This window comes from Helicoverpa armigera, chromosome 7 (genome assembly GCF_030705265.1).
Source record: "Helicoverpa armigera isolate CAAS_96S chromosome 7, ASM3070526v1, whole genome shotgun sequence".
In the NCBI taxonomy this organism is placed as follows: Eukaryota; Metazoa; Arthropoda; class Insecta; order Lepidoptera; family Noctuidae; genus Helicoverpa; species Helicoverpa armigera.
In genome coordinates this window covers 11,303,627-11,326,416 of record NC_087126.1, presented here as the reverse complement: position 1 = coordinate 11,326,416, position 22,790 = coordinate 11,303,627, and the positions used below count along the sequence as shown (strand labels likewise).

General features: G+C 36.9%; 1 protein-coding gene across 1 annotated transcript in view; it reads right to left on the bottom strand.

The window, feature by feature from the left end:
• Positions 1-22,790, bottom strand: part of LOC135117079 (uncharacterized) — a 187,612-nt gene that overhangs the window by 103,897 nt on the left and 60,925 nt on the right. Inside the window, exon 2 of the mRNA XM_064035476.1 lies at positions 20,018-20,401. Coding sequence (XP_063891546.1) covers positions 20,018-20,361 — 344 coding nt within the window. The 5' untranslated portion in view covers positions 20,362-20,401. The remainder of the gene's footprint in view (positions 1-20,017; positions 20,402-22,790) is intronic.

The window sequence follows — 22,790 nt, the reverse complement described above, 5'->3', positions numbered from 1 at the left end:
AGAACATGTCTGGAACAAGTTTAAAAGACAGGTCCGAGCAAGTCATAACCCACCACGCACTCTCAGTGAACTGAAAACCGTGCTGGTAGCTGCCTGGGAGGAGATCTCTCAGGTGGAGATAAAAACATCATCCAGAGCATGCTAGATCGTATGCAGGTAGTCATCAGATCAAGAGGAAGAAACAACCATTATTAAAATTCGATAACTTTCTCTTTTGTTAAAAATGTTTAATTTAAAAGTTTATGGTGATTATTGCGGTAAAGGACTCTGTTTTCTAACTCAATGAAACTTAATGAACATCCTCACAATTCTGTTGTTTGTTAGTCATTTGCTATTGGAAAATGAGTAAATTAAACAATTCTAAAATAAAAATTCAGATTTCTCATTTAAATAATGGTTATAAGGCCCAAATGTGCTTGGGCCAGATTCCGTGCCGCTGAGTGTAGCTGTCAGCTCATAACACATCCCAAACACAAAATATTAAATCCTTTCCGAGTCCATCAAGGCAGGTAATAGAAACTGATAAATTAATTTGTCAAAAACTTTTCTAAATTCCTTGAAAATATTTGTTTTTTGCCCTTGTTTCGTTGGTATTACTGTTATTATAATCAAGTTAGTAAAGTTGGCAGGACTGATAGCGTCCACAGATTATAATGGGTTTAATTTTGACTTTGTTTGTCTATGGTATAAAGGAGAATGGTTAGATATTTTATTAAGTTTCCTGCTTTCGGGTTCATGGAAATTGACCTCATTAGAAGTTTTAATAGCTGTTAATTTGGGTCCTGTAATTATTAAGCTTGAAGGAACATTGCTTTGGATAAATGGAGCTCGCTCGATAATTATATTACGGTGACTAAGAGCCTCATTATAATGATCGTTTTGAGTAATTCTAATAAAAATATACTTTATAGCGAGTTTTCTTCACTCTCGTTAAATTATAACAACTAGGCAGACTGAGGCGTACAGCTTATTATTTTGACTATCTTTGCCATATGCAAATACCTAAGATATGTATTTTGTATTATAATATTCAATTTTATTTCAAAACTTTGTCTAACCAGCACAAAATTTAATGCACAATTCAACCAAAAACAAACCAATATTTATGCTTTTCACTACAAAAGCCGACAAAATTCCATAACAATTCGGCCTAAATCAACCATAACAAATAACAAAAGTACCCCCATTTCTCCAATTTACACCTTTACAACCGGAACTAATATCCACGCCTTTTCCCGGTCCCCCATTACTTGGGTACCTGTGTTTCAGGTACCATAGCCTGCAGGCTCCATTAGCCACCCTCTTTGGATGTGAAGATACCCTGCTTGATGCGAGGGGAAAATTCGAATGTTGGGGCTCGAACGGAATTCCGGAATTACAGATTTGGGGCATACTTGTTATTACGGTTTTTTTGTTTTGATTGTTTCGGCTTGTATGTAAATATATAGAAATAGGTATGCTTTAAGTAGATATGTTACTTTTATTCAACATATGTTGAGGTGAAGTCCTTTGCTGAACATAGGTCTCCTCTACGTTTGGTAGAGGCCTATGTCTAGCGCCTTCAATTGTCTATGAAAAAATAATCTGAGCTCCGTATTAACTTGGAAAATATCCCTTATCCAGAAGCTATATACGTACATATTACGTATACTCTATGTCATTATAAAAAGGACAATTCTGAATACACATTAAAAGAGCAGAAATATAATGGTTCCGTTTTATTGAATATCGTCGCGTATCGTTCTCGACGCTTGAACGGTTGAGCGCCTGATTAAAAAACAACTTCGAGTGAATGTAGAATGCTTTGCTATTAAAATTATAGTTGAGTGCATTAAGCAATCGTTGCTAGGAATAAAGGGCAAAAGGTGCTTTTTTACATTTGACATCTGTTATTAAATCTAAATATTGTAGGATTCTAACTTTATCAAGTACTATCTTCAGATGCGGTTTCGTTCGCTTCCTACGAGAACTTTTTCGCGCGTCTTAACAAAAACTTAATTCTTCCTCAATAAATAAGCTATAGTATAAAGTACTCTGAAACTATTTTTCGTATCAGACTAGTGATTCATTAAATTATCACGCTCACACAACTTTTCAGCTATACAACGTATATACTTTTTTCGATAAAAATATCATCCAATATCTGGTATTACTGAAGGCTAACAAAATTTAAATAAAATCTCATTTCAGCGGTCACCTTGATTTTCTAATAACGAACCTTGTTTATTTTAAGTTAATTTTATTCGCTGCTTATATCCCCTGAACACAAACAGAATTTTGATAGTCTGCCTAAGATAACACGAAAATATCTGGCTTGTTGATATTATCTTTTGAAATGAAATACTTGTTTAATGTAGCACTTATTGATATTATGTAAACATATACAAATTAATTATTATATCTGGGAGCATGGCCATGCCTCAGCCAAGTCTGAAGCAAAGCGGGCATGGTCTTACCATCCTTTTCTCGACCTTTTCCTTCGTCGTGGCGTTTTCATCAGTCTGTTACTGTCGTTGTTATTTCTTAGTTACATAATATACAATATTTCATAACTGTTCATCACAAATATTTTTCCACGTGTGCTAGATAGTATTGTCAACGTCAAAAGATTGATCTCCAAGTCTCTAGAGAAAACCTAATACAAAAATACGATTACCAACAATAAAAAGAGGATTAATATAATGGAATAAACAGAAGATTTTGATAAAAAAGCTTCAATAACAGCCCACACGCTCATTGTCATTCAATACGTCTAGAGGACAAGCTATTGTCACTTCTAATATAAATTCTATCATGAAAAGTGTAAAAAGCTCGCCAAGTAGGAGTCGAACTCGAGCACCGAGGATTCCGTATCTACGAAACGAGGAAAAAATTAGGTTTGTTGTATGGGAGTCCCTCATTTATTTGTTGTATTCTAGTCTTTTGAAATGTTTATTAGAGCGGCAATAGAAAAAGGCACTTCCTCAGTAAAAATGTTGACTGTCTCTCACAATTGATAAAATACATATAGCCTAGTGACGGACAGCGAAGTCTTAGTCACAGGGTCCCGTTTTAACCTTTGGTAATGGAACCCTAAAAAGTAAAATAAAATATTCGGGCACATTTCAACCTCGCTAACACGAGAGTACTGGCAGCTCAAAGGAGGTATAACTGAAAAGGTTCTAACATAACTTTATCAAATCATTTAAATTTACTGTGAAAAATTCCTTTTCGAACGTGAAGCAGGTTGCAGGAGGTGGGGGTGAAAAGGGGTGGTGGATCGGACGGCGGCTGAGATATACGGGTGTAAAGGTTTGGTAGCAGAGAAATAACATTTACATTAATTTTGGTAATTATGTGATGTATGCAAAAAAAAACTTCTATTATGTGAAGAAATCCTGGTTCAATATATTGACAACACAAGCGTTGACTTATATTTGTGGTAAAATTAAAATAAGTCGAAAACCACAAAAAATCGCGTGCCCTTAACATGACGAATCTAGTTGTTGCGGTCTGTAGTCACCTTTTCGACCAAACTGCTCGTATATTAATTGACTGTGATAAGTAGAAAATAAACATTTATAATAACGTAAAAAAACGTTAATTTGTGCATCAGAATACAATGCAAAATTCTTGGAACAAGGGATTAGTATCCTCGATTAGCTACCATTAAAATCACCCAACAATTCAGCTCTCCATTCCTCCCGTATGTCCACCAGTATCGAGCACAACCACGGGCTAATGAATACAAACCACTCGATGTCCTACACTGCCCCCCTCGCCCCACCCCGCCCCACCTCGCATACCTGATTAAATGCATAGAGATTGTTTGCACTTGAAAGGGGCAAAGACGTAGTGACAATTTTCTAAGTAAAAGCACTCTGTTGTCCTGTGTTTTGTGAAGTGTGGTTAGTCATTTTGGTGCATAAAAATTGTGCACTTGAGAGGTTTGCTGCAGTAACAGATAAGGGTGGGGTGTAATCGTAACGTCGCGAGTGACTCAAAAGAATTTAAAAGATAGAGTTGTGAGTGCACCTATTTAGTATAATCCTCACAAAATACAGTAGAAAATAGACTGAGTATTGTGTTTTATGGTGCTGGATTGTTCGAAAGAGTTAGGGTTGATTTATATTAGGCCGGGACGTGGCCGGGGCGTGACGTGTACGTGGCTCGAACGGGGCACGGACGTGAAACGTTACATACATTTTGAATGAAGTGAAAGCCCGGACGCGGCCCGGCCGTGGCCCGTCCGGGCCACAAACGGCGCTCGTCATACAAAATGTATGTAACGTTTCACGTCCGTGCCCCGTTCGAGCCACGTACACGGCACGCCCCGGCCACGTCCCGGCCTAATATAAATCATCCCTTACCGCAGCTCCGATACACAAAGAGCTCCAGAAAGAACATCGTTCCTTGAGTCAGTAAGAGGGACACTCCCTCACACTGCACTCACAGCGGGAGTGGTCATTGACATGATGATTTCCCTCCAAAAAGAGGAGATAAGTTTAAGAGATATAATATTCTCGTGCTAGGTAAACTTGGCAATTGTAAAACAACATAAAATAATCATATCATCAAAGAACAAATTACCAACTTTGTAACACGTCTTCAGTGAAAAACATGAATTTTCCACGTGGGCTTAACTTGTAAGTAATTTCTGTCAATTATTAATGGCTTACTGGATTTGTAATGAGCTGATGAAACTGCTAGCTGATGAGATATATCAACGAATTGCCACGCCCCCTGGCGGCCATTTTAAAATTTAATCAAGTCAGTAGTCTACTATTGGATTATTTCAATATTGGTTCTGATATTAACAATTTGGACTGATTGTATGATTTTAGTTTAGTACCCATTATTTATTCCAAATCCAATTATTCATTGTTATAAATTGATTGATTGATGATATGCTACTATTGTATGAATTAATCATTTAAGCTAATAAGGATCCGAACCGCTGAATTTATTAAAATAATAATTATTAAAATAGACAGTTGGACAGACAAAAAACGACAGGTATCGAGCAGTGAAAAAAAGTCTCCAAGTTTTCGCACTAGTGAAATATGATCGACTTCCATTAGTAGTCATCCTTCAGGATGGTGATATGTACCGATCGTCGCTAACGTAAGTATTAAGAGTGTGAATTATAAAGTGCCTACTGGGAGGAACAACGTTGATTTGAACCTAGGTAATTTTAGAGTTTCATACGAATCATCATCATCCTCCGAGCCTTTTTCCCAACTATGTTGGGGTCGGCTTCCAGTCTAACCGGATTCAGCTGAGTACCAGTGCTTTACAAGAAGCGACTGCCTATCTGACCTCCTCAACCCAGTTACCCGGGCAACCCAGTACACTGTGGTTAGACTGGTGTCAGACTTACTGGCTTCTGACTACCCGTAACGACTGCCAAGGATGTTCAATGACAGCCGGGACCTACAGTTTAACGTGCCATCCGAAACACAGTCATCGGTGTCTAAGATATACTTAGAAAGTACTTACATACAAACTAAGAAAAGTTGCATTGGTACTTGCCTGACCTGGAATCGAACCCGCGCCCTCATATTTGAGAGGTTGGTTCTTTGCCCACTATGCCACCACGACTTTCATACGAATACATATTATTAAAACTCTTACATAAATTTTTAAACAGGCAATATAAATGAATAAGAGAACATTTAAAGATTAAGAATGTATTGTGTCAATTGGAAAATAAGAAAGTTGGTCACCAGTATCTTAAATCCCACAAGTTATCTGACATAAGTATTTACGAAAATCACTAGGTACCTATTAGGATCTAAATAAACATCTTCACATGTTTGGCTGAACGTTTTCTCGCCGCTCAAATTTGAGTTATTATTGTCCAAATAAAAGCAAACAAAAACCCACTAATTAAACAAAATAACCTCATCCACAAAAAAAAACTTTCCTTAATTTGATTAATCAAACTTTGATTAAAACCCTACAGTTAACTTTCGATCGAGCCAGTTAACCACATAACTTTCAATTTAGACGGAGTTTCGTAAACTCAAGACAAGTCGGTCGATCAGATAACGTCAATTACTAACTGTTACTGTTATCTTTAACTGGGCTACGGTTACGTCAAATTACGACGGTTATCTAAGTAATAGTTCACTTAACTGTTTATCAGTTTGACCTTAAGATGAGATACTATCTATTGTTTTAAATTGGGGTTTGATATTGTGTAATGCAGTTAGATTTTGACAGTGATATAGTCTTTTAGTGCAATCTATATATTTGATTAATAGCAATTTGAATTAAATAAAATATTTCTTTATCTGATAAACAATATCCCTGTAGTGATTAATGGTCTAGAAATGGTCTCAAATCAGTTAAGCATTTCACTTACGACTCCCAAAATTTGTCAATAAGATTGAAGCAATCCCCATTAAAATTACCTACGTATAATAAGTACTATAAAACCCAGAAAAACTCACTCCAAAGTTCCCCCACACATTCCTAAAACAGCACGCTATAAAACTATAACACGCTGATAGTGGTTGTGAAACATCTTGGATGACCAATCAATATGCCTGCAGACATCACAGAACTGCTGATGGCCAGATTAAGAGGCGAGTGGTGTTGGCTAAGAAGTAAGATGATAGAAGTTCCATTTTGTGAAACAGATAACTTAGGGTTTAGACTTTTACAACCTTCATACAGTTATTGTAAACTATTTTTAATGAAAGAACAATGTATAAGAGCGCTTTAACACTAGAAGATTTTCCACGCGGTGTACCTTGGTTCATACGCGTGAGAGAAACAATTGACAACTGCTAGAGCGAAAGATACGCAACATGGAACAAAACTTTTCGCCCCTCGGTTATCGAACGTAGAAAAATCTAGCGTTTACGTGCGTGAAAGAAAACTCGCTAGTGTAAAACTGATGTAAAGAATATCAATGCCTGCAATGGGCTCCGCTTAGAAGATAAAAATTATTAGTGTCATATTTTGGACCATGTTCCATCTAATCCTTCTGCACTTTTCCCCTGCATTGCATACTAGAAAAAAATATCTTTTAAGAGGCTAACAGGATATTGAACTTTCGGCCCTTTGATACGAAATGAGTTTCCGTTTCCGGGATTTTTTGCAAAATTTCGACGCTGAAACTATTTGAAAGTTTGTTTGTTAGTAGGAATAGTTAAATGGGTCGTTTATATTTGATTTAGTGGGAATAGAAAGTTTGAGCCTAGAATTTATAGTTGATAGCGATTTATGTGACTATTCTAGATCCTATAAGTTATTGGAAAGTCTGTTTGGATTGTACTATCATAGCTCACAGCTGAGGGTAGTTTGTTATTATTATGGTTATTAAATGTTCCGTGCGTTGATCTAGTGGTGATAAAGCGCGACTGATGTGCGCGGGGTCTCGGGTTTGATTCCCGAGTCCGGCCAACATCGGTTTGTGGTTTTTTTAGTGTTGTTATAGGGATGGAAAGAATTTCTTAAGATCTTGAGATTTTCAAGATTACAATATAACACCAACATTTTTACTCTCACTGATATACTTTTAACGATGATTGATCATTCACGTAGGTAATATTAATATCCGCATATTAAAACATTATTATAATCAGTATTTTAACCATAATAAGCTCTGTCAAAAATGTATGTTTAAAATACACATTTAATGTGACATCCAATTTTCCCGCGCAAATATTCCGGTAAAGCGGAAACGGATATACATACAAATGACTTCGTAACGATAGTTGATACATTTCAGGACCAAATAAATATTTACTTGTGGAAATTAAATAATATAGATGCAGAGTGTATTTAATGGTCTCATTATATTATTTACTTGACGGTGATCATTTATGCCATAACGATTTCCTCTGTATTTCGGAATACAAGTTAAACTTTGGGTCCCGGCTTATTTGTTGTTTTATAATAAGAAGCCAAGTCTATCAAACAGACTTACCTAAGATAAACTGGGTTGCGAAGTTCAGATAGGCAGTTGCTCTACATTGGACACTGGTACTCAGCTGCACCCAGTTAGTCTGACAGCCAGCTCCAGCATAGTTAAGAAAAGGCTAACCATATAATATTTCTTTGTAAGGAAACTGTCACTTATAAGACCTAAGCTTTAAGCCCTCTATTTCTCTTCATATAACAACTAAACAATACTCTCACTCTTGTCTCCTTACTCCCTAAGACAGACACTGGCCACTAAAGACCCAGGATTAGGACAAACACACAAGCAGTTGAACACGTCTATTCACATCTAGGCCGCGTACACACGAGATGACGAGTTGAGCCGTCATATGACATGAGGAAGGGACAGGACCCTTCTTGCCACAATAAGATGGCGGTCTTAATTGTCATGTCATGATGGTGACATTGTTTCCATTTAGAAATACGTATATAAATAGAATGATGAGATAGTAAGATAATTTATGTGCAAATAAGAAGAAAATAAATGGGTTTCAGTTGTAAAATTTATATAAAAAGGTTGTGACTAAATCAACAATGGAAAAAATTACTTGCTTTATGCTGTTGGCGGAGAAGGCAGAATTTTGTTTATTATTGAGTATCTTCAGATGTATGTAGGTACATAACTTTAATCAGTTTTGGACAGCTCTTAACAAAAAATCATCCTCTATTTTAAAACCACCCCTGCACCAGAGGGCAAAATAAGCCTTGCATTCCGAAAATCCCATAAAACTTCTATTTCCATCGGCATTATGGTGACAATGTGACCATTCCCCGTTTTACCATAACCTCGGTTGACATAAGCCGGAGCCAGCGTGCTCCCATAGATAACTGGGATTAAAGTATTGTCAGGAGACCCTCAAAGCGGCACCATGAATAATGCAGGACTAGCCCACAACACTGGCTGGAAAGCTGCTTACCAAACTTTTTTGTGGTTAAACCTTATTGCAGTAATGTGGTATGCGTTTGGTCAAAAAGTTTTGCGTGAATACTTTTTGGAACGCAGTTCGAAAAATGAATTAGAAAATTTAAATAGATAACATATTCTAACTGTTTTGTTTCTTTTGGAGTATGCAGATGCTACGTTATATTCGTAAATAGATCTAACTATGTATAGCCCGATTTCTTTTGAATAATATCGTTCTTTGATATTATGATACTTTCCATGTAGGGGAGATGTTCCTAAAACGGGTACCCTTCCTAAAACGGGTAGGCCTTGCCATTCGTATATTATAGGTCTTAGTGTGAACCTGTGAGTGTAGAGCGGTGCACTACCACCCCGCCGATCACGGTCAGTTGGCTCGCGCGCCTAGAACGATCGTTTTCGAGATTAGATGTAAAAAAAGTTTTTTGCAGAGTTTATTAAAAAAAATCGGATTATACTAGTGCTGACTACTCAAATATGGTGCAAGATACGGTTTTCGCAGTTTTGTATTATCATTTTGCATGTTATATGCTTATTAATTGTGAATACTTAGTGGTCTCCTTGTTTACTATTTTAAGGTTAAGGTAGTTGAAATTAAAAACGTGCTCTTGGGCAAAACGGGTAGGGGCATAACGGGTGACTACCCGATTTGAAATAAGGGGGCACTTCCTCAATTGATCCCACAGAAAGCTAATCGAAGACAAAGGAAGCCACAGAGAGCTGAAGAAGTACAGGAACAGCGTGAAAAAGAAATTAAAATATGTTTTCTCTGATTTTTAATAAAATTATCTGCTGGTAGGATTATAATTTCAAATATAACATTTAATAAAGTAAAAAAGTGATCTAGACTGATCAAAATAAGAAAACTGTTTAACATAATTAAGGAGACTAATTAACGATAAAGATTTCCTGGATAACAGGAGGCTAAGATACGTTTTCTAATTCATTTATCACATATATTCATTCACTAGCTTCTGCCCGCGACTTCGTACGCGGATCCTGTCCGTTATGCCAGCGACTACGGGGTCAGCAAAATCAAAGATCTGAATAGTCACAATAGACGTGACCATAGGGATAAAAGTAGTGATTCTAATTAGTCCGCATTTAAGTTGTGTGAGGCAAAAATATTACACGTATTATTACGTAAAAAAACATTAAATAGATGACAAAGTCGTGGTGACTTAGTGGAATTCGTGGTGGTTTAGTGGGTAGAGAACCAATCTCTCAAGTATGAGCGTGCGTCTTTGATTCCAGGTCTGGCAAGTGCCTGCCAATGCAACTTTTCTAAGTTCGTATGTACTTTCTACGTATATTTTGGATACCAATGACCGTTATTTGGAGGGGATGTTAAACTGTAGGTTCCGACTTTCATTGAACATTCTTGGCAGTCGTTATGGGTAGTCAGAAGCCAGTAAGTCTTACCAACGGGTGTTGGGTTGGGCGGGTAACCGGGTTGTGGAGGTCAGATAAGCAGTCGCTCCTTGTAAAACACTGGTACTCAGTTGCATCGTGACTGGATGTCGACCCTAACATAATTGGGACAAAGGCTCTTGAGATAATAACGACAATAATAATGAGATATAGGCACCGCAGGACATCTGAGGCTGATGACGGGGAGTAGCGACCCCGCGGGGCTATATATACTGAGTTCTCCAGGGAGTGTATACTGTCCCCCATCTCCGGCCGGTCGGAGTGAACCATGACGGGGGTAGGTCTCACGCCTCTGGCTTGGCTTGGCCGTCCAGAGTGGAGTCGCTAGAGCAGGATTAGTAGCCCTGCTCGGAGGGTAGGTGCCTCATGGTAAGCACAGGGAGCGCGTAATCTGCGTTTAAAGTCCGCCGAGGTATCCTCACCCTTCAGCCGGTCATGTCCCTGTTGCCCTCTTGTTGCTATTCAGTGACTGGTTTCCGGGGGCCCAGTAAGTGAGGTGGCGAGTCTCCACCTGCCGGTTTTACATGTACCTAATACATTGTCATCCACTAACATCCCATCACAATAGCCCAAGTAGTTTTCGTCCATAGCTAGCAATAGTTTAGCACAGAACCGGGGATTGTCTTTTTTTTAACGACCACCGGGGATTGTCCTTGGGTTCATTTCTATAGTGTTTAAAGGGATAATCGTCGGTTTTGTGTCACCATTTCATTAAAGTTGACTCAAAAGGGCTTCAGCGTGTTGGCTTCGGCCCCACGTTTGCTAAAACGTCATATGCTTCATATAGTCTAGCAGTGCTCCTGGAGTTCCACATCAGGTATTTTACATCTTCAATTTTTATAAGTCAGCAGAGAATGCTTATCAGATTGAACAACTTTTGCTAAAACGTCATACCTCTATATGCTATAGTCTAGCCGGGCCCCTGGCGTTCCACATCAGGTGTTTTAGATCTTCAATTTGTATAAGTCAATAGAAAGTGCTTATCAAATTGAACAACTTTTGCTAAAGCGTCATACCTGTATATGGTACAGAGAAGCTGGGCTCTTGGGGTTCCACATCAGGTGTTCCAGATCTTAAAATTTATTATTTCAGCTGAAAATGCTCATTGAATGTAACATATTTTGCCATGGCACCATATTTGTATCTCTTATAGTTTTATTGGTCTGTTGGAGTTCTGCACCAGGTCTTCAAGTTTCGAAGATAAATTATAGCCTATATGTTGACCAGGCTTAATACTGATACAACAAAGAAAAAATCATTGAAATCCGTCCAGTAGTTCCGAAGATTAGCGTGTACAAACAAACAGACATACAGACATACAGACATACAGACATACAGACAAACAGACAGAATTTTTTTTTTGGATTTGTGCTCCACTACTGATTCTAAACCCCACCCAATTATTATTTTTTTAATATATTCAATGTACAGACACAGTTTTTTTACAGATTTATTATATGTATAGATTACCTGCTTTGCCCAAAGGCGCTACCCGTTTTAGGACCCCCCCTAGGGCAAAGCGGGTATTTCGAAGGGGTTTATATTTTTTACTTTTTTTCTGAATTTTGAAGAAGATTACTAAGACTATCTTATGTTTTCCAAAGTTTATTATATAAACAACCCTATGAGTACAAATACAAGTCGCATGTAATGTTCTTGGTTATTTTATTTAACATCTTCCCTTAGCTTACCCGTTTTGGGAACATCTCCCCTAGGCGATCCAGAAGTACAGAACAAAAATGCTCTGCTTTTGAAAAAAAATTAAGCTAAAGAAAATATGCCATACTCGTACACACTAAACCTATTGTAAATACAATAGGTACATCGGTGTATTGTAGCGCTCAATATAACAAAGAAACTTCGTCTACTTCGTTTGACTGTAACACATTGAGCGCCTGAATTGAAAGGGTCCAAATTGGACTGCCCCAGGCTAGGCTTTGTGGGCTTAAGCCAAAATCCATCACTACAGTACCCAATGACAGACGAAAATAAAACAAAATAACAACGAAATACCGCCATAAAGTTTCTCGTTTAAAAATCGAATGCTGAACGGAAACAACCGAATGTAGCCGATGGTACACGATTCCATTGTTTGAGGTATAAATAGTTCCCATTCATAATACGTGATGCCCGTTTACGCAATGGTAGTAGCATAGATGAAACACATTGGTAGATGTCTGTGTGGGCATTTGAATTAAGAACGTTTGATACATTGAAAGCTTTTAACGTGCGAGTGCAGTGAATCGATTTTGAGATGCGCGTTTATCGATAAGACGAACTCAAACTCAGATTATACTTGCTTGCTAACTGTCACGTGGGTATTGATACTAAGCTTCGCAAAAAAGTTTCTTTAGACCAAGTTGAAAATATTTGAAATTTTTTTCGATACAATGCTTTATTTAAATCAAAGCCTATTTTTAGAATGTATTCTACTTCTATTCAAGATAAATAGAACAACAACGTCTTACAACGTATTGACATCGTAACCGCAGTCCGCACAGATTCCAAGAACAAGCAATAAATCATTAATTCATTCTGACATAACCTCAAAGCGGAACTGACAGATGACGTCACAGTCCACGTTGAGACATATGGGTCACAGATAGCGAGATGAAAAGAAACCGTAAATGCCGTAATACAGTAACCTTATTGTCGGTATCTAGAGACACCACGGAGGAAGAAAGATAGCGGAGATGACATAAGGAAGGTACGTCTGGCCGCCAGACTCTGGCGCCTTCCTGTAGAAGCAACGTACTAGAACTAACAAGACGTTCGGGTTCCTTGTCAAATCGAAACCAAATCAAAGATTGGTCTTGATTGATTTGACTTTTTGGAACCGTGCAATTAATTTGACGTTTCATAAGAGCCTGCAAAGGCCTATTTGAAATTAAAACCATTTGATTTTGATTTTGATTGGTAATTTTATTTTGAAAACATGTTGTACGGGTTACATAAGAGGCATGTTAAGGAGCTATTAACGTTCCTCTTCCCCCGAACACCCGCATTTTGGCGCGCTACTTTCTTAGGAGATTTAACGGTATGACATCTCCGCTAGTCATTTGTTCTCCGTGATATCTGGATCCAGAGATACAGGGAAAATATCACGTTTATTTCGCTATTCATATTGTTGTCCAATAGGTATCGAAGTATCGATCATATTGGTATTTGTGTGGCGTGAATTCATCCATGTTCGAATGTCGGTTCAATGGATTGGCCGCTGGATTTCGTAGATCTATCTATTGAGAGGTATATATGGAATTCTACAATATGTAGTTCCCATTTCATAGTATTGACGATTTTGCAATATGGCCGTCTATTGTTGACGTGTATTTGTTGCAATATTTGTGAATATAGAAATATTAAAATGTGAAAATATGCAAACCGGCTTTTAAATAATAATAAATGTATAACATATTGATGATGTAAAAACAAAACATTTATAAATATTCCGTGCTTCATTTTCACATGGCATATATTCTTTCAAACATCAAAATTTGTAATGTACCGAACCTTTGCTATTCTAACCACATAAATCAACAAATTAAAAATATTACCCATTTACCTCTATGTTATAATGTATTACACTATTAAAGAATTTACTATCTACCCTATTTATTCCTCTAATTACCCAATAAAACCGTCGTTACAAAAAGGCTTCGCAAATATTTTCCGTGGAAAACTTTTTAGATGTTTCTGCGCCCACGCTTACAGCCTACAAAGTCCTGAAAGCAACTATTTGCCTTGTAATAACGGCAATCAAAGATCTAATTAACTGTTTGTAAACAGGTAACCCTCGCTCAACCCTGGTATATACTCCCACGGGCAATGTCAAAATGTAAAATAGGGCCTATAATTGGGACGATAACCTAAACCGTTTTTAAAAAAAGAAAAGCTAAGTAATCGAAATGAAAAAAGTTAACTATGGGTAGGCTCATCCCCGTGTGAGAAGAGACCTGTGCCCAGCAGTGGGAAGATAAGAAGGCTGTAACAGTAACAACACAACAGTAACATGAGTAAGCTATCTGGATCGACTTACATCGAAATATATTTTTTATATATATATTTAATATTAGGTAATTACTTTGAGGATAAAGAGAAAATAAAAAAAAATACAAACTGCCTCTGTTGCATACCAAATCCAATGGTTTAACCGCGTGAAAACGACCCCAGATTTTCCAATTTGCATTTTTAATTATAAAAATGGAAAGGTTTTTATTTCTAAGTTCTTTTTTGTTTACAGTGATTATAAAATACTCGCCATTAAAAATATAACGTAGCAAAAGTAAGTAGAGAATTTAATAACTAACTTGCAATGGATCTTTAAAATATCTCTAACTGGCGTTTTTCCCACGGGAAATATGTACTTCCAGTACTGGGATAAAGTATAGACTCCTTTCCAACAGTGAAAAAAAAACATCAATTCGGTTCAGTACTTTCAGAGACTTTAAGGTACAAAAACACAAAAAAAATGTATCCTCTTTATTAAATTAGTATCTCAAACAATTTTCGGCAACATGATCAAAGCATGGCCACTTAATTAATACGCTAGGTCATTAACTCAGTTACCATTTGCAGCTAATATATCAGCCTAAGGCCAGAGATTTGGTCCCGACATCAACCGTCAACAAATCCTACTATATAAGCACATTGTTCGATTGTCTGTTGCAGGCGTAATTAACTGGCAACACTCCAACTGTGTTGCCACATGAAAGACTGGGCTAAATGTTGATAAAATACTTTTTGGTGTTTGTGAGTTTAATTAGTGTCTTTGATTTTATTATCTGTAGTGAAAACGTGGCTTCTAAGTTTGTAGTATTTATTTATTTATTTAAAAAAAAATACAACAATTAAAACAAATAGTCTATTGATAGACAAACCACACTGGAATAATTCAACCGCATATAAAATTCAGTAAAATAAAAATCTTTAGTCTATATAGATACGTAGCATTAGCACATTTCTGCAATATGTGAACGCATTTTATGGCTTATAAATAAAATTGCAAAACTGGTCAAATAAAAAATCAACGAGTTACTAAAAAATGTAATCGTGAAAACGTATTATCTAAATCCATTCGGCAGCCATTAAAATAGTAACAAATATGGCGTCGGCACGTTCCGAACACATCGTTTTTATGGTAAAATGAACAAGCCTGCATAATCGGGCGCGGTTTAGTGGTAAATCCGCCTAGATAACAGTTTCCGAGCGTTTTCCGATAGTCCACTACATTATGAATATTTTTTCATGTAAAATTCTATTTTTAACTCTGTTAGTGGTGAATAACTGCCTCGTGAGGTTAGTTTAACTGTAAAATTCTGCCTCGTTGAATTAGTTTTAGCTTTGTACGTACTTTTTACTTGGTCTTATTTCATTTATCATTACTTAAAATTAAAATTTAAAATACAGCATCTCAGTCATCGATTAAAAATAACATTCATATTCAAATAGAGCAACAGTCCTTAATCATCTTAAAAAGTTACTACCAACCAACAAGACCTAAAAAAACTCAAAGCTTTTGTTTCCGCATCCTTTCATTTCAATAAAAATAGTACTCGGAACGCGAATATAAACTGGATCTCAAAGCAGCGTTGATATTAAAATGTCTTCCATATTTTTCTTTGAGATTCGCATTAGTGATAGTATGATGGCATTCCTCTTACATTGCTTCCGATGCTTCACTTCAAAGTGAGAAAATAATAATAACCTCTAAGAAAGAGCAAGATAATCATTTTATTTGTTTCTTTTATCCTAAAAAAATATGAGTAAGTTTTACGCAAAATATCGTTGTAGTCAGTAGGTAACAAATTACAACTTAAAAATCTTCCCTTAACTAACTAACCTAACTAACTAACTAACTAAATAAAACGTACAAAAGACCTTTTAACTTTCAAAAAATGCTGTTAACGAGATGAAATCCTTTTATACAAAATATGAAACAGATATTTTTAATGAAAAACGTATTTTCGTCACAGTCAAAAAAATACAGCCGAAATGCCGCCAAAATGTTCCCGCGCAATCACTGTTCACAGAGGCGTGACAATGTGACATCTGTCAGCGTAACAACTTTTTCAACACATCAATTAACGAGAGTATACCACTCCTATTGTCTTTTAACAGGAAAACTATAATCAAAAGTGTATTATTTAGCTATAGGCGGATGTGTGCGTATAATTTACAAGCGGATATCGCGTACATTGTCTCAATTCAATCCGTCTAATGAAGGCGGGAACGAGTGACGCGCGTCCGCCATCATGGCTTAGCTTAGGGTTGGGACCTTCCAAACTTGAATAATGGTTTTAATCGAAAACAAATGACGTATTAATGTTCTGTAATCGAAATTCAAATACGTGAATTGAACGCTCTATTCTCACAAAGGTTCTACGTCGTTGCGAATGTTAATTTTGTTACTGTTAAGGCAAAATTCGTTAATCTATGTATGAGTTAGAGAAATATACCAAAGCTAGGGTCATATTGGAGTTATTTCTGTACATTAGATTGGCGCCTAGACGTCAAAGCAAATTGGCAGCATCATATCGGTAAACTCAATCAATGTCGTATAACATTCGTGTACCTTTCCTAAAAATGAATAAACTCTTCAGCAATAATCCCTCAACCCTCACAAATGTACTTTCTTCCTCTAATAACCACATGAGCATCTCAAACCTCTCTGGTGACAACTACGCGTGTTTATTTACCCAGGCACGCGTATTTGCATGCAAATTGAATGAAATAGCTGCCGAGGAGCGTTCCAGCGCAATCACATTCGGATCTTGTGCTAACACTCGGTGTTGTTCAACTAATACTGGCTGGATTGTGATGTTTATCGTCTGTAGGCTGTATCTATGGTTTTGGCGGTGATGCATATTGATAAGTGAGCTTGGGTTCAGTTTGAGATGGCGGAGATGTGTGTTTGATATTACGAAGAGTTGTGGACTGGTTTTAACGGCTTTTCATCTTCTTAGAACATATCTTTGATGGTAGGTAGATATTCTTTTCTAAAGGTAGAGATACTTAGTTAAGTATTGGGCCACGAAGTAATTATAAATGATGTTACAGCAAACTTTTTCATTGGGATATGGGTATAACATAAGTGATACTTCGGAACGTATGCTTTAAAAAATATGAAGACTGACAGGTATCAACTAATTTGTCTTACCTTGCGTGATATTTCGCAAATATAGAGCTATATAAAACAAAACACCTACGTATACCAACCTCATTTAATAAATATGCAAAATTTTCACTAGCAACCCTGTGATCTGACAATGGCGGGAAAATATTGACGTCACAAGCGCGTGTTCCGAGCCGTCGACGACGCAGCCTGTGTCATTGTAGGCGCTCCGCCTCCGTCCGACGCACTCGATTATAATAAACTGGGGAATCGATACTCATGACTCGCATCTCGTAATGTTGGGATGATTCGATACTATGTTGTTGTGACAAAATATTGGAATGTTATTTAAAATTGAGGAGTAAAGAAATCTATTTATGTAAGTACTAGCTTCTGCCAGCGGTTTCTCCCGCATTTTGTGGGAACATCCAGTAAATCATAGCCTTCCTCGAAAAATGAGCTATCTAAAACTGAAATAATTTTCAATTCGGACCAGTAGCAGTAGTTCCTGAGATAGCGCGTTGAAACGAACAAACAAATCAACAAAACACCATGAATAGCGGTCAGCAAGATCGACATTCTCATCTGTAGCTTAATTAAAATTAACCGTAATTAATTGTCAGCAAATCAAGCAATACTTTATAAAATACATCATACATTTTTCCTTTCCAAAATATCGCGAAAAACGAACTCACACATCGTATATAACCAATATGAAAGATGTATCAAAGTATCGAGATAGGTAAATCGATTTGATATCCGTCATAAGCAAGTATGGCCAGCGATATTGGTGACAGAACTTCTTATTGCGATCAAATCATCTCGGACTATCGATACATGGGCTGTAAACGAATAAATCGTGATCTTGGGACCTTTATTCGGGACACGAAATAAATATTGCAGTATATTTTCGGACTATGATATAAAACTATCATTTTGGGTCTTCTTGTCGATACACTCCATAGTTGTTTTGCTTTTGTATAATTGAATTGTCCACGTAATATAATCACATTTCATAGAAATTGAACATACATACTAAAGCAGAAACCAATCATTGAATTCTTGCTATTCCATTCTTCAATGAATGCAATCTGATATTCATACGTCTACCTTATTCCGAACTGCAATTTACAATTTCTACCTCTCTAAAGCTTGAAACTTAAAGCTCCTTCAAATAGCTCACGTCAAGTGAATTTTCCAAAAGATTTGAAAGTACTTCTCAAAGTACAATAGGCAGCCGTCAGTTTAAGTTAACAGTACGTTACGTCTTATGTTAAGTTCGTCAGAATTCTTAGACTAGCTCCCGAATGGGGAGCAAGTTAAATTGCTCACAGTTGCAGATATTAGTGCCGAGATTAAGGGACAGAAGGGCCAACAGACTTTAGAATATGAATGAAAATTAATGAAAAGAATATAGCTATGCTACAGTAAGTTATAGGCAATTAACCTGTTGTATGTCGGAGCCAGATATACGCTAGACACAATTGTTTTTCTATTGTTTTATAATTAGCGACATTCCGCATAAACGCTTGGTTAATGTAGTAATGTAGCCAATGGCTAACTCTAATGAAGGTATTTCGGTGCCAAAAATGATCAGTCAGTCAGAAAGATTTTTAAACGATTCGTAAGAACATAATTTGGCAATCAGTATTACCAAGCGGTATCGGGATGGTAAACTACTAGACAGCTGCATCCAGTTGGACTGGAAACCGACCTCAAACATAGTTGGAAAAAATGCTAGGCAAAAAACCAAAGCCGAGCCAAAATTACCCCTAATCAAAGAGAGAACCTTCTGGCTTTTATTCCAGTGTGGCAGATCTTTGAAAGTTGAGTGCGGTTGCATTCGCCTCGATAATTGCATCTCTTGTTCGGCTGCCACTGTCACTGTGCAAACTGAAATCTGTCCAGCTCTATGAATACCTGTTATTTTATCTTCAATGGAGGGAATGAATCTGACAGGAGTATGCAAATATACTCGAAGATAATAGTATGAAACCACCTTTATTTACGCTACTCGAAGGCAGGAGATGGAATTTTGAAATCGTTCTTTCAAAATTCCATCTAAAATTACAAGGAAACTTTGGCAGAACATGCAGCATAAAAAAAGGTATGTGAACCGAATTTTTAATTTATGTAAGTTCGGGTTTTTCACTCTAGCAATAATAGATTTTTTACCTTACCAGGAAAACCAATTAATTTTTGACTATGGTGACGCGTGCGAAAATGTTTAAATCTGAAGTGCCATCAAAATGGATTTTCGAAAAATGTGTGCAATCCGTGGTTTAAAAGCACTCGTATTAATCTTTTATGGACAACATAAAGTTTCGTCCTTAAAATTTTACGTAAAGACCCTTGCATGAGCTTAACCGACATTTTAAAATTAATGAAAGGCTTTTATTGTCTGCTATAAAATAACTTTGGACATAAACCGTTTCGTTAAACAAAATGTTTGCAAAAATTCTGCTTGTGAAACTGTTTTTTGTTTTCCTTTATTCATGAGGCTCGTTAGGTTATTTTATCGAGAGCCGCCTTCGATTTACATTCATAAATTAAAGCAAACATATTTGTTCTGTAGTGCTATGCAATTAACGGTTGTGTAATGGCTTATGTATTCTACATACTTGCAATAATACAGTCTGCCATCTCTCCCCGTGTGCACCGTCCAGCCTTCCTTCAGTTCCGCCTGCAGTCTCTCCAGCGCAGCCTCATCTTCCAGCGTCACCCGTCCCAGCTTTGGACTACCAGTCCCCAGCTTTGGACTCCCATACTTAGGACTGGCGCCCAACTTAGGACTATTGGCGCCCAACTTGGGACTGTTCGAACTCGAAGCCCCATCACTCAAACTCGGACTTCCAGTCGCTCTACTATTAAAACTTGGACTCGGGTTTGGTCTTGGACTGGAAGTCAACTTGGGGCTCGCCGTGCCGCTGGGACCAGGCGACGACGACGCCTGCTGCAGCAGCATTGCTTTCACGTCATCGTACCATATTAAAGGTTATGTTCATCTGAAAAGAACAAAAAAAACAGTATTAGCAAAAACATTAATTAAAAACTCCCAAGCAGGTAGGTATCCGAGACATTCAAACAACAACGCTTCAAAAAAGGACAGACAAATGAAACGCCCTCGTCGGCGAGCTCTCTAAAATGGCAACACCGATTAAAACTGGCCGCAAAAAGTCCACTGGAAATGCCGCCCAAATTGCCGCGAAAAAAGAACCCGACCGTTGCCTCGCAAACCGTAATCGCTGGAACGCGACGGACGAAATATGAATGAAAATGGACGCCATTTTCGCGATGGCATTTTGTTTACGCGCGCTTTTTGCCCACTCGATAAAGTGGGGATTAGGTTATTTTGGAAAGTAGGGTAAGATAACCTTTAGCGGGTGCGGTGTCGGTTTGAATAAATGGGTCGGATGTAACACCAGACTGTTCAACCAGAAACTTGCTAATTGAATATTGTTCTTGTGTGGTAAAGCCGCTTAGTGTTTTATTTGAAACATTGTTAATTAGGTTAAGGGTGAAGTAATTCTAAACTGAATAATTGTACTTGATGCAATATAATTACAACGAAAATCATTGAAACACCATTAAAATAATATCCCAAGCACTTAATTATTAATTTTGCACTGGCCATTTCAATAAACCAACATTTCATTGAGAAGGATTACGTATAAGCACTTTGCGTGGAATCCGTAAATTGTTTCAATATTAAAAACAGGCGCTATTGTCTCTGGTTCGACGTGGACGGATTAAATGACGCCATATTGGCGATTCGCGCCAATCTATATTATCCGACATATTTGTAATAATCCTGCCATATTTAGGTATGTCTATTTCGAATTTATTTGGATTTATTTGTAAAGCCGAAAAATCTAATTATTAATATTGCTTACGTTAACTGTTTTTTTGTATTGTTTTTATACTCCTTATTATAAAGAGAGTAAGGGTAAAAACAATATTTTATATTTTTAAGAAAATACTTTCTAATCCACAACATCGCCATCATTTTAGCCGATTGGGGCGCATTGCTGAACAGTGTTCAGTGAACACAGGTCTCCCTACTACATGGATCATTAAATTAATAAATAAAAGACAGGAAGCCTACAATAATATTAACTACTCAAAAACCTATACTACAACGGTAATATACGACAAACACCTAATCACATAATCTGGCTGAGATTAGCAGGACGCCGCTAAGCAAGTGTCAACCACTATGATTTACTTGTCACAATGTCAATTGATATAATGCTGTGCACTGCAGTAATTTATGCAACGCCGGCAGGTGGCAGCACCTGTCACGACACTGAATTACTTAGCTAAAGCTAGTTTACTAGGTATACGATTATAGTATTAAAAGTTCAGTTTAATCAATCGATTTATAAAGTTTACTTTACTATAAGTTCCTACTCAACAATTAATAACATTATACTTTTGTATTTATATCTGTCATATGTCGCTACTAATATAATAAATCTGTAGACGAATATTTTTTTTGTTATCATCAATATTTTTAACATCGTCAATATTTTATCTTATTAGTTCCCACGGGACGCGGGTGCAGCCGCAGGCAACAGCCAGTTATGTTTAAAAGGCTTATCTCAGAATGGCTTTATATATTAACTGAACCTACCATAACATTAAAATGAATGGGGGATTAAAACACTCCAACCCATTAACTGAAAACCTTCGTTTAAATTTAAAGGTATAGAAATACATATAAATTACCTTCGTACCTATATCAATTATTTGGACGGGACAACTATCTTCACTTCCGTGTATATAGGGGTCCCTAAACAAATAACATAATTATTGGATCGTTAGTTCGGACCCTAAACCCTTTGGGGACAATACATTCATATCTATACTTTATTTTAAACCAATTCCGTTATTTAGGTCAGATTCCTTCACAGAATTCTCTTTTGAGGAAAACAACACATTAATATGCATATAAAAATAGGTTATTATAAGAATAAATATTCCAATGTTTCTTATTTCCCTAAATACAATAATGAAAACAATTTCCGATCACAGAGAAGAGACATCCAATGACAGCTTTGACAGCTGTCAAATGTTCACGCAAACGTAATTTTATTTTTTCAAATTCTCTCTCGAAATAAATATTCGTGGAACAACGGGAAATGTTTTAAATATCTTCGTATGTATTTGGCTTATTTATTGTATTTTCCCAATAATAATTATCGTTGAAGTAAAATGGCTGCCTGAGCCAGTAGGTGGTTTTGATTCATTAACTTCAGACGTCGGCTGTCAGACGTCATTACAGACCTTATGTCGTTTACAACGTCAAGTAAATGTAGACTGATGATAGAATTATGTCGCTTTTGCCAATAATAGTTACTGTTATAACGTTAAAGCGAGATATTATGATATTTA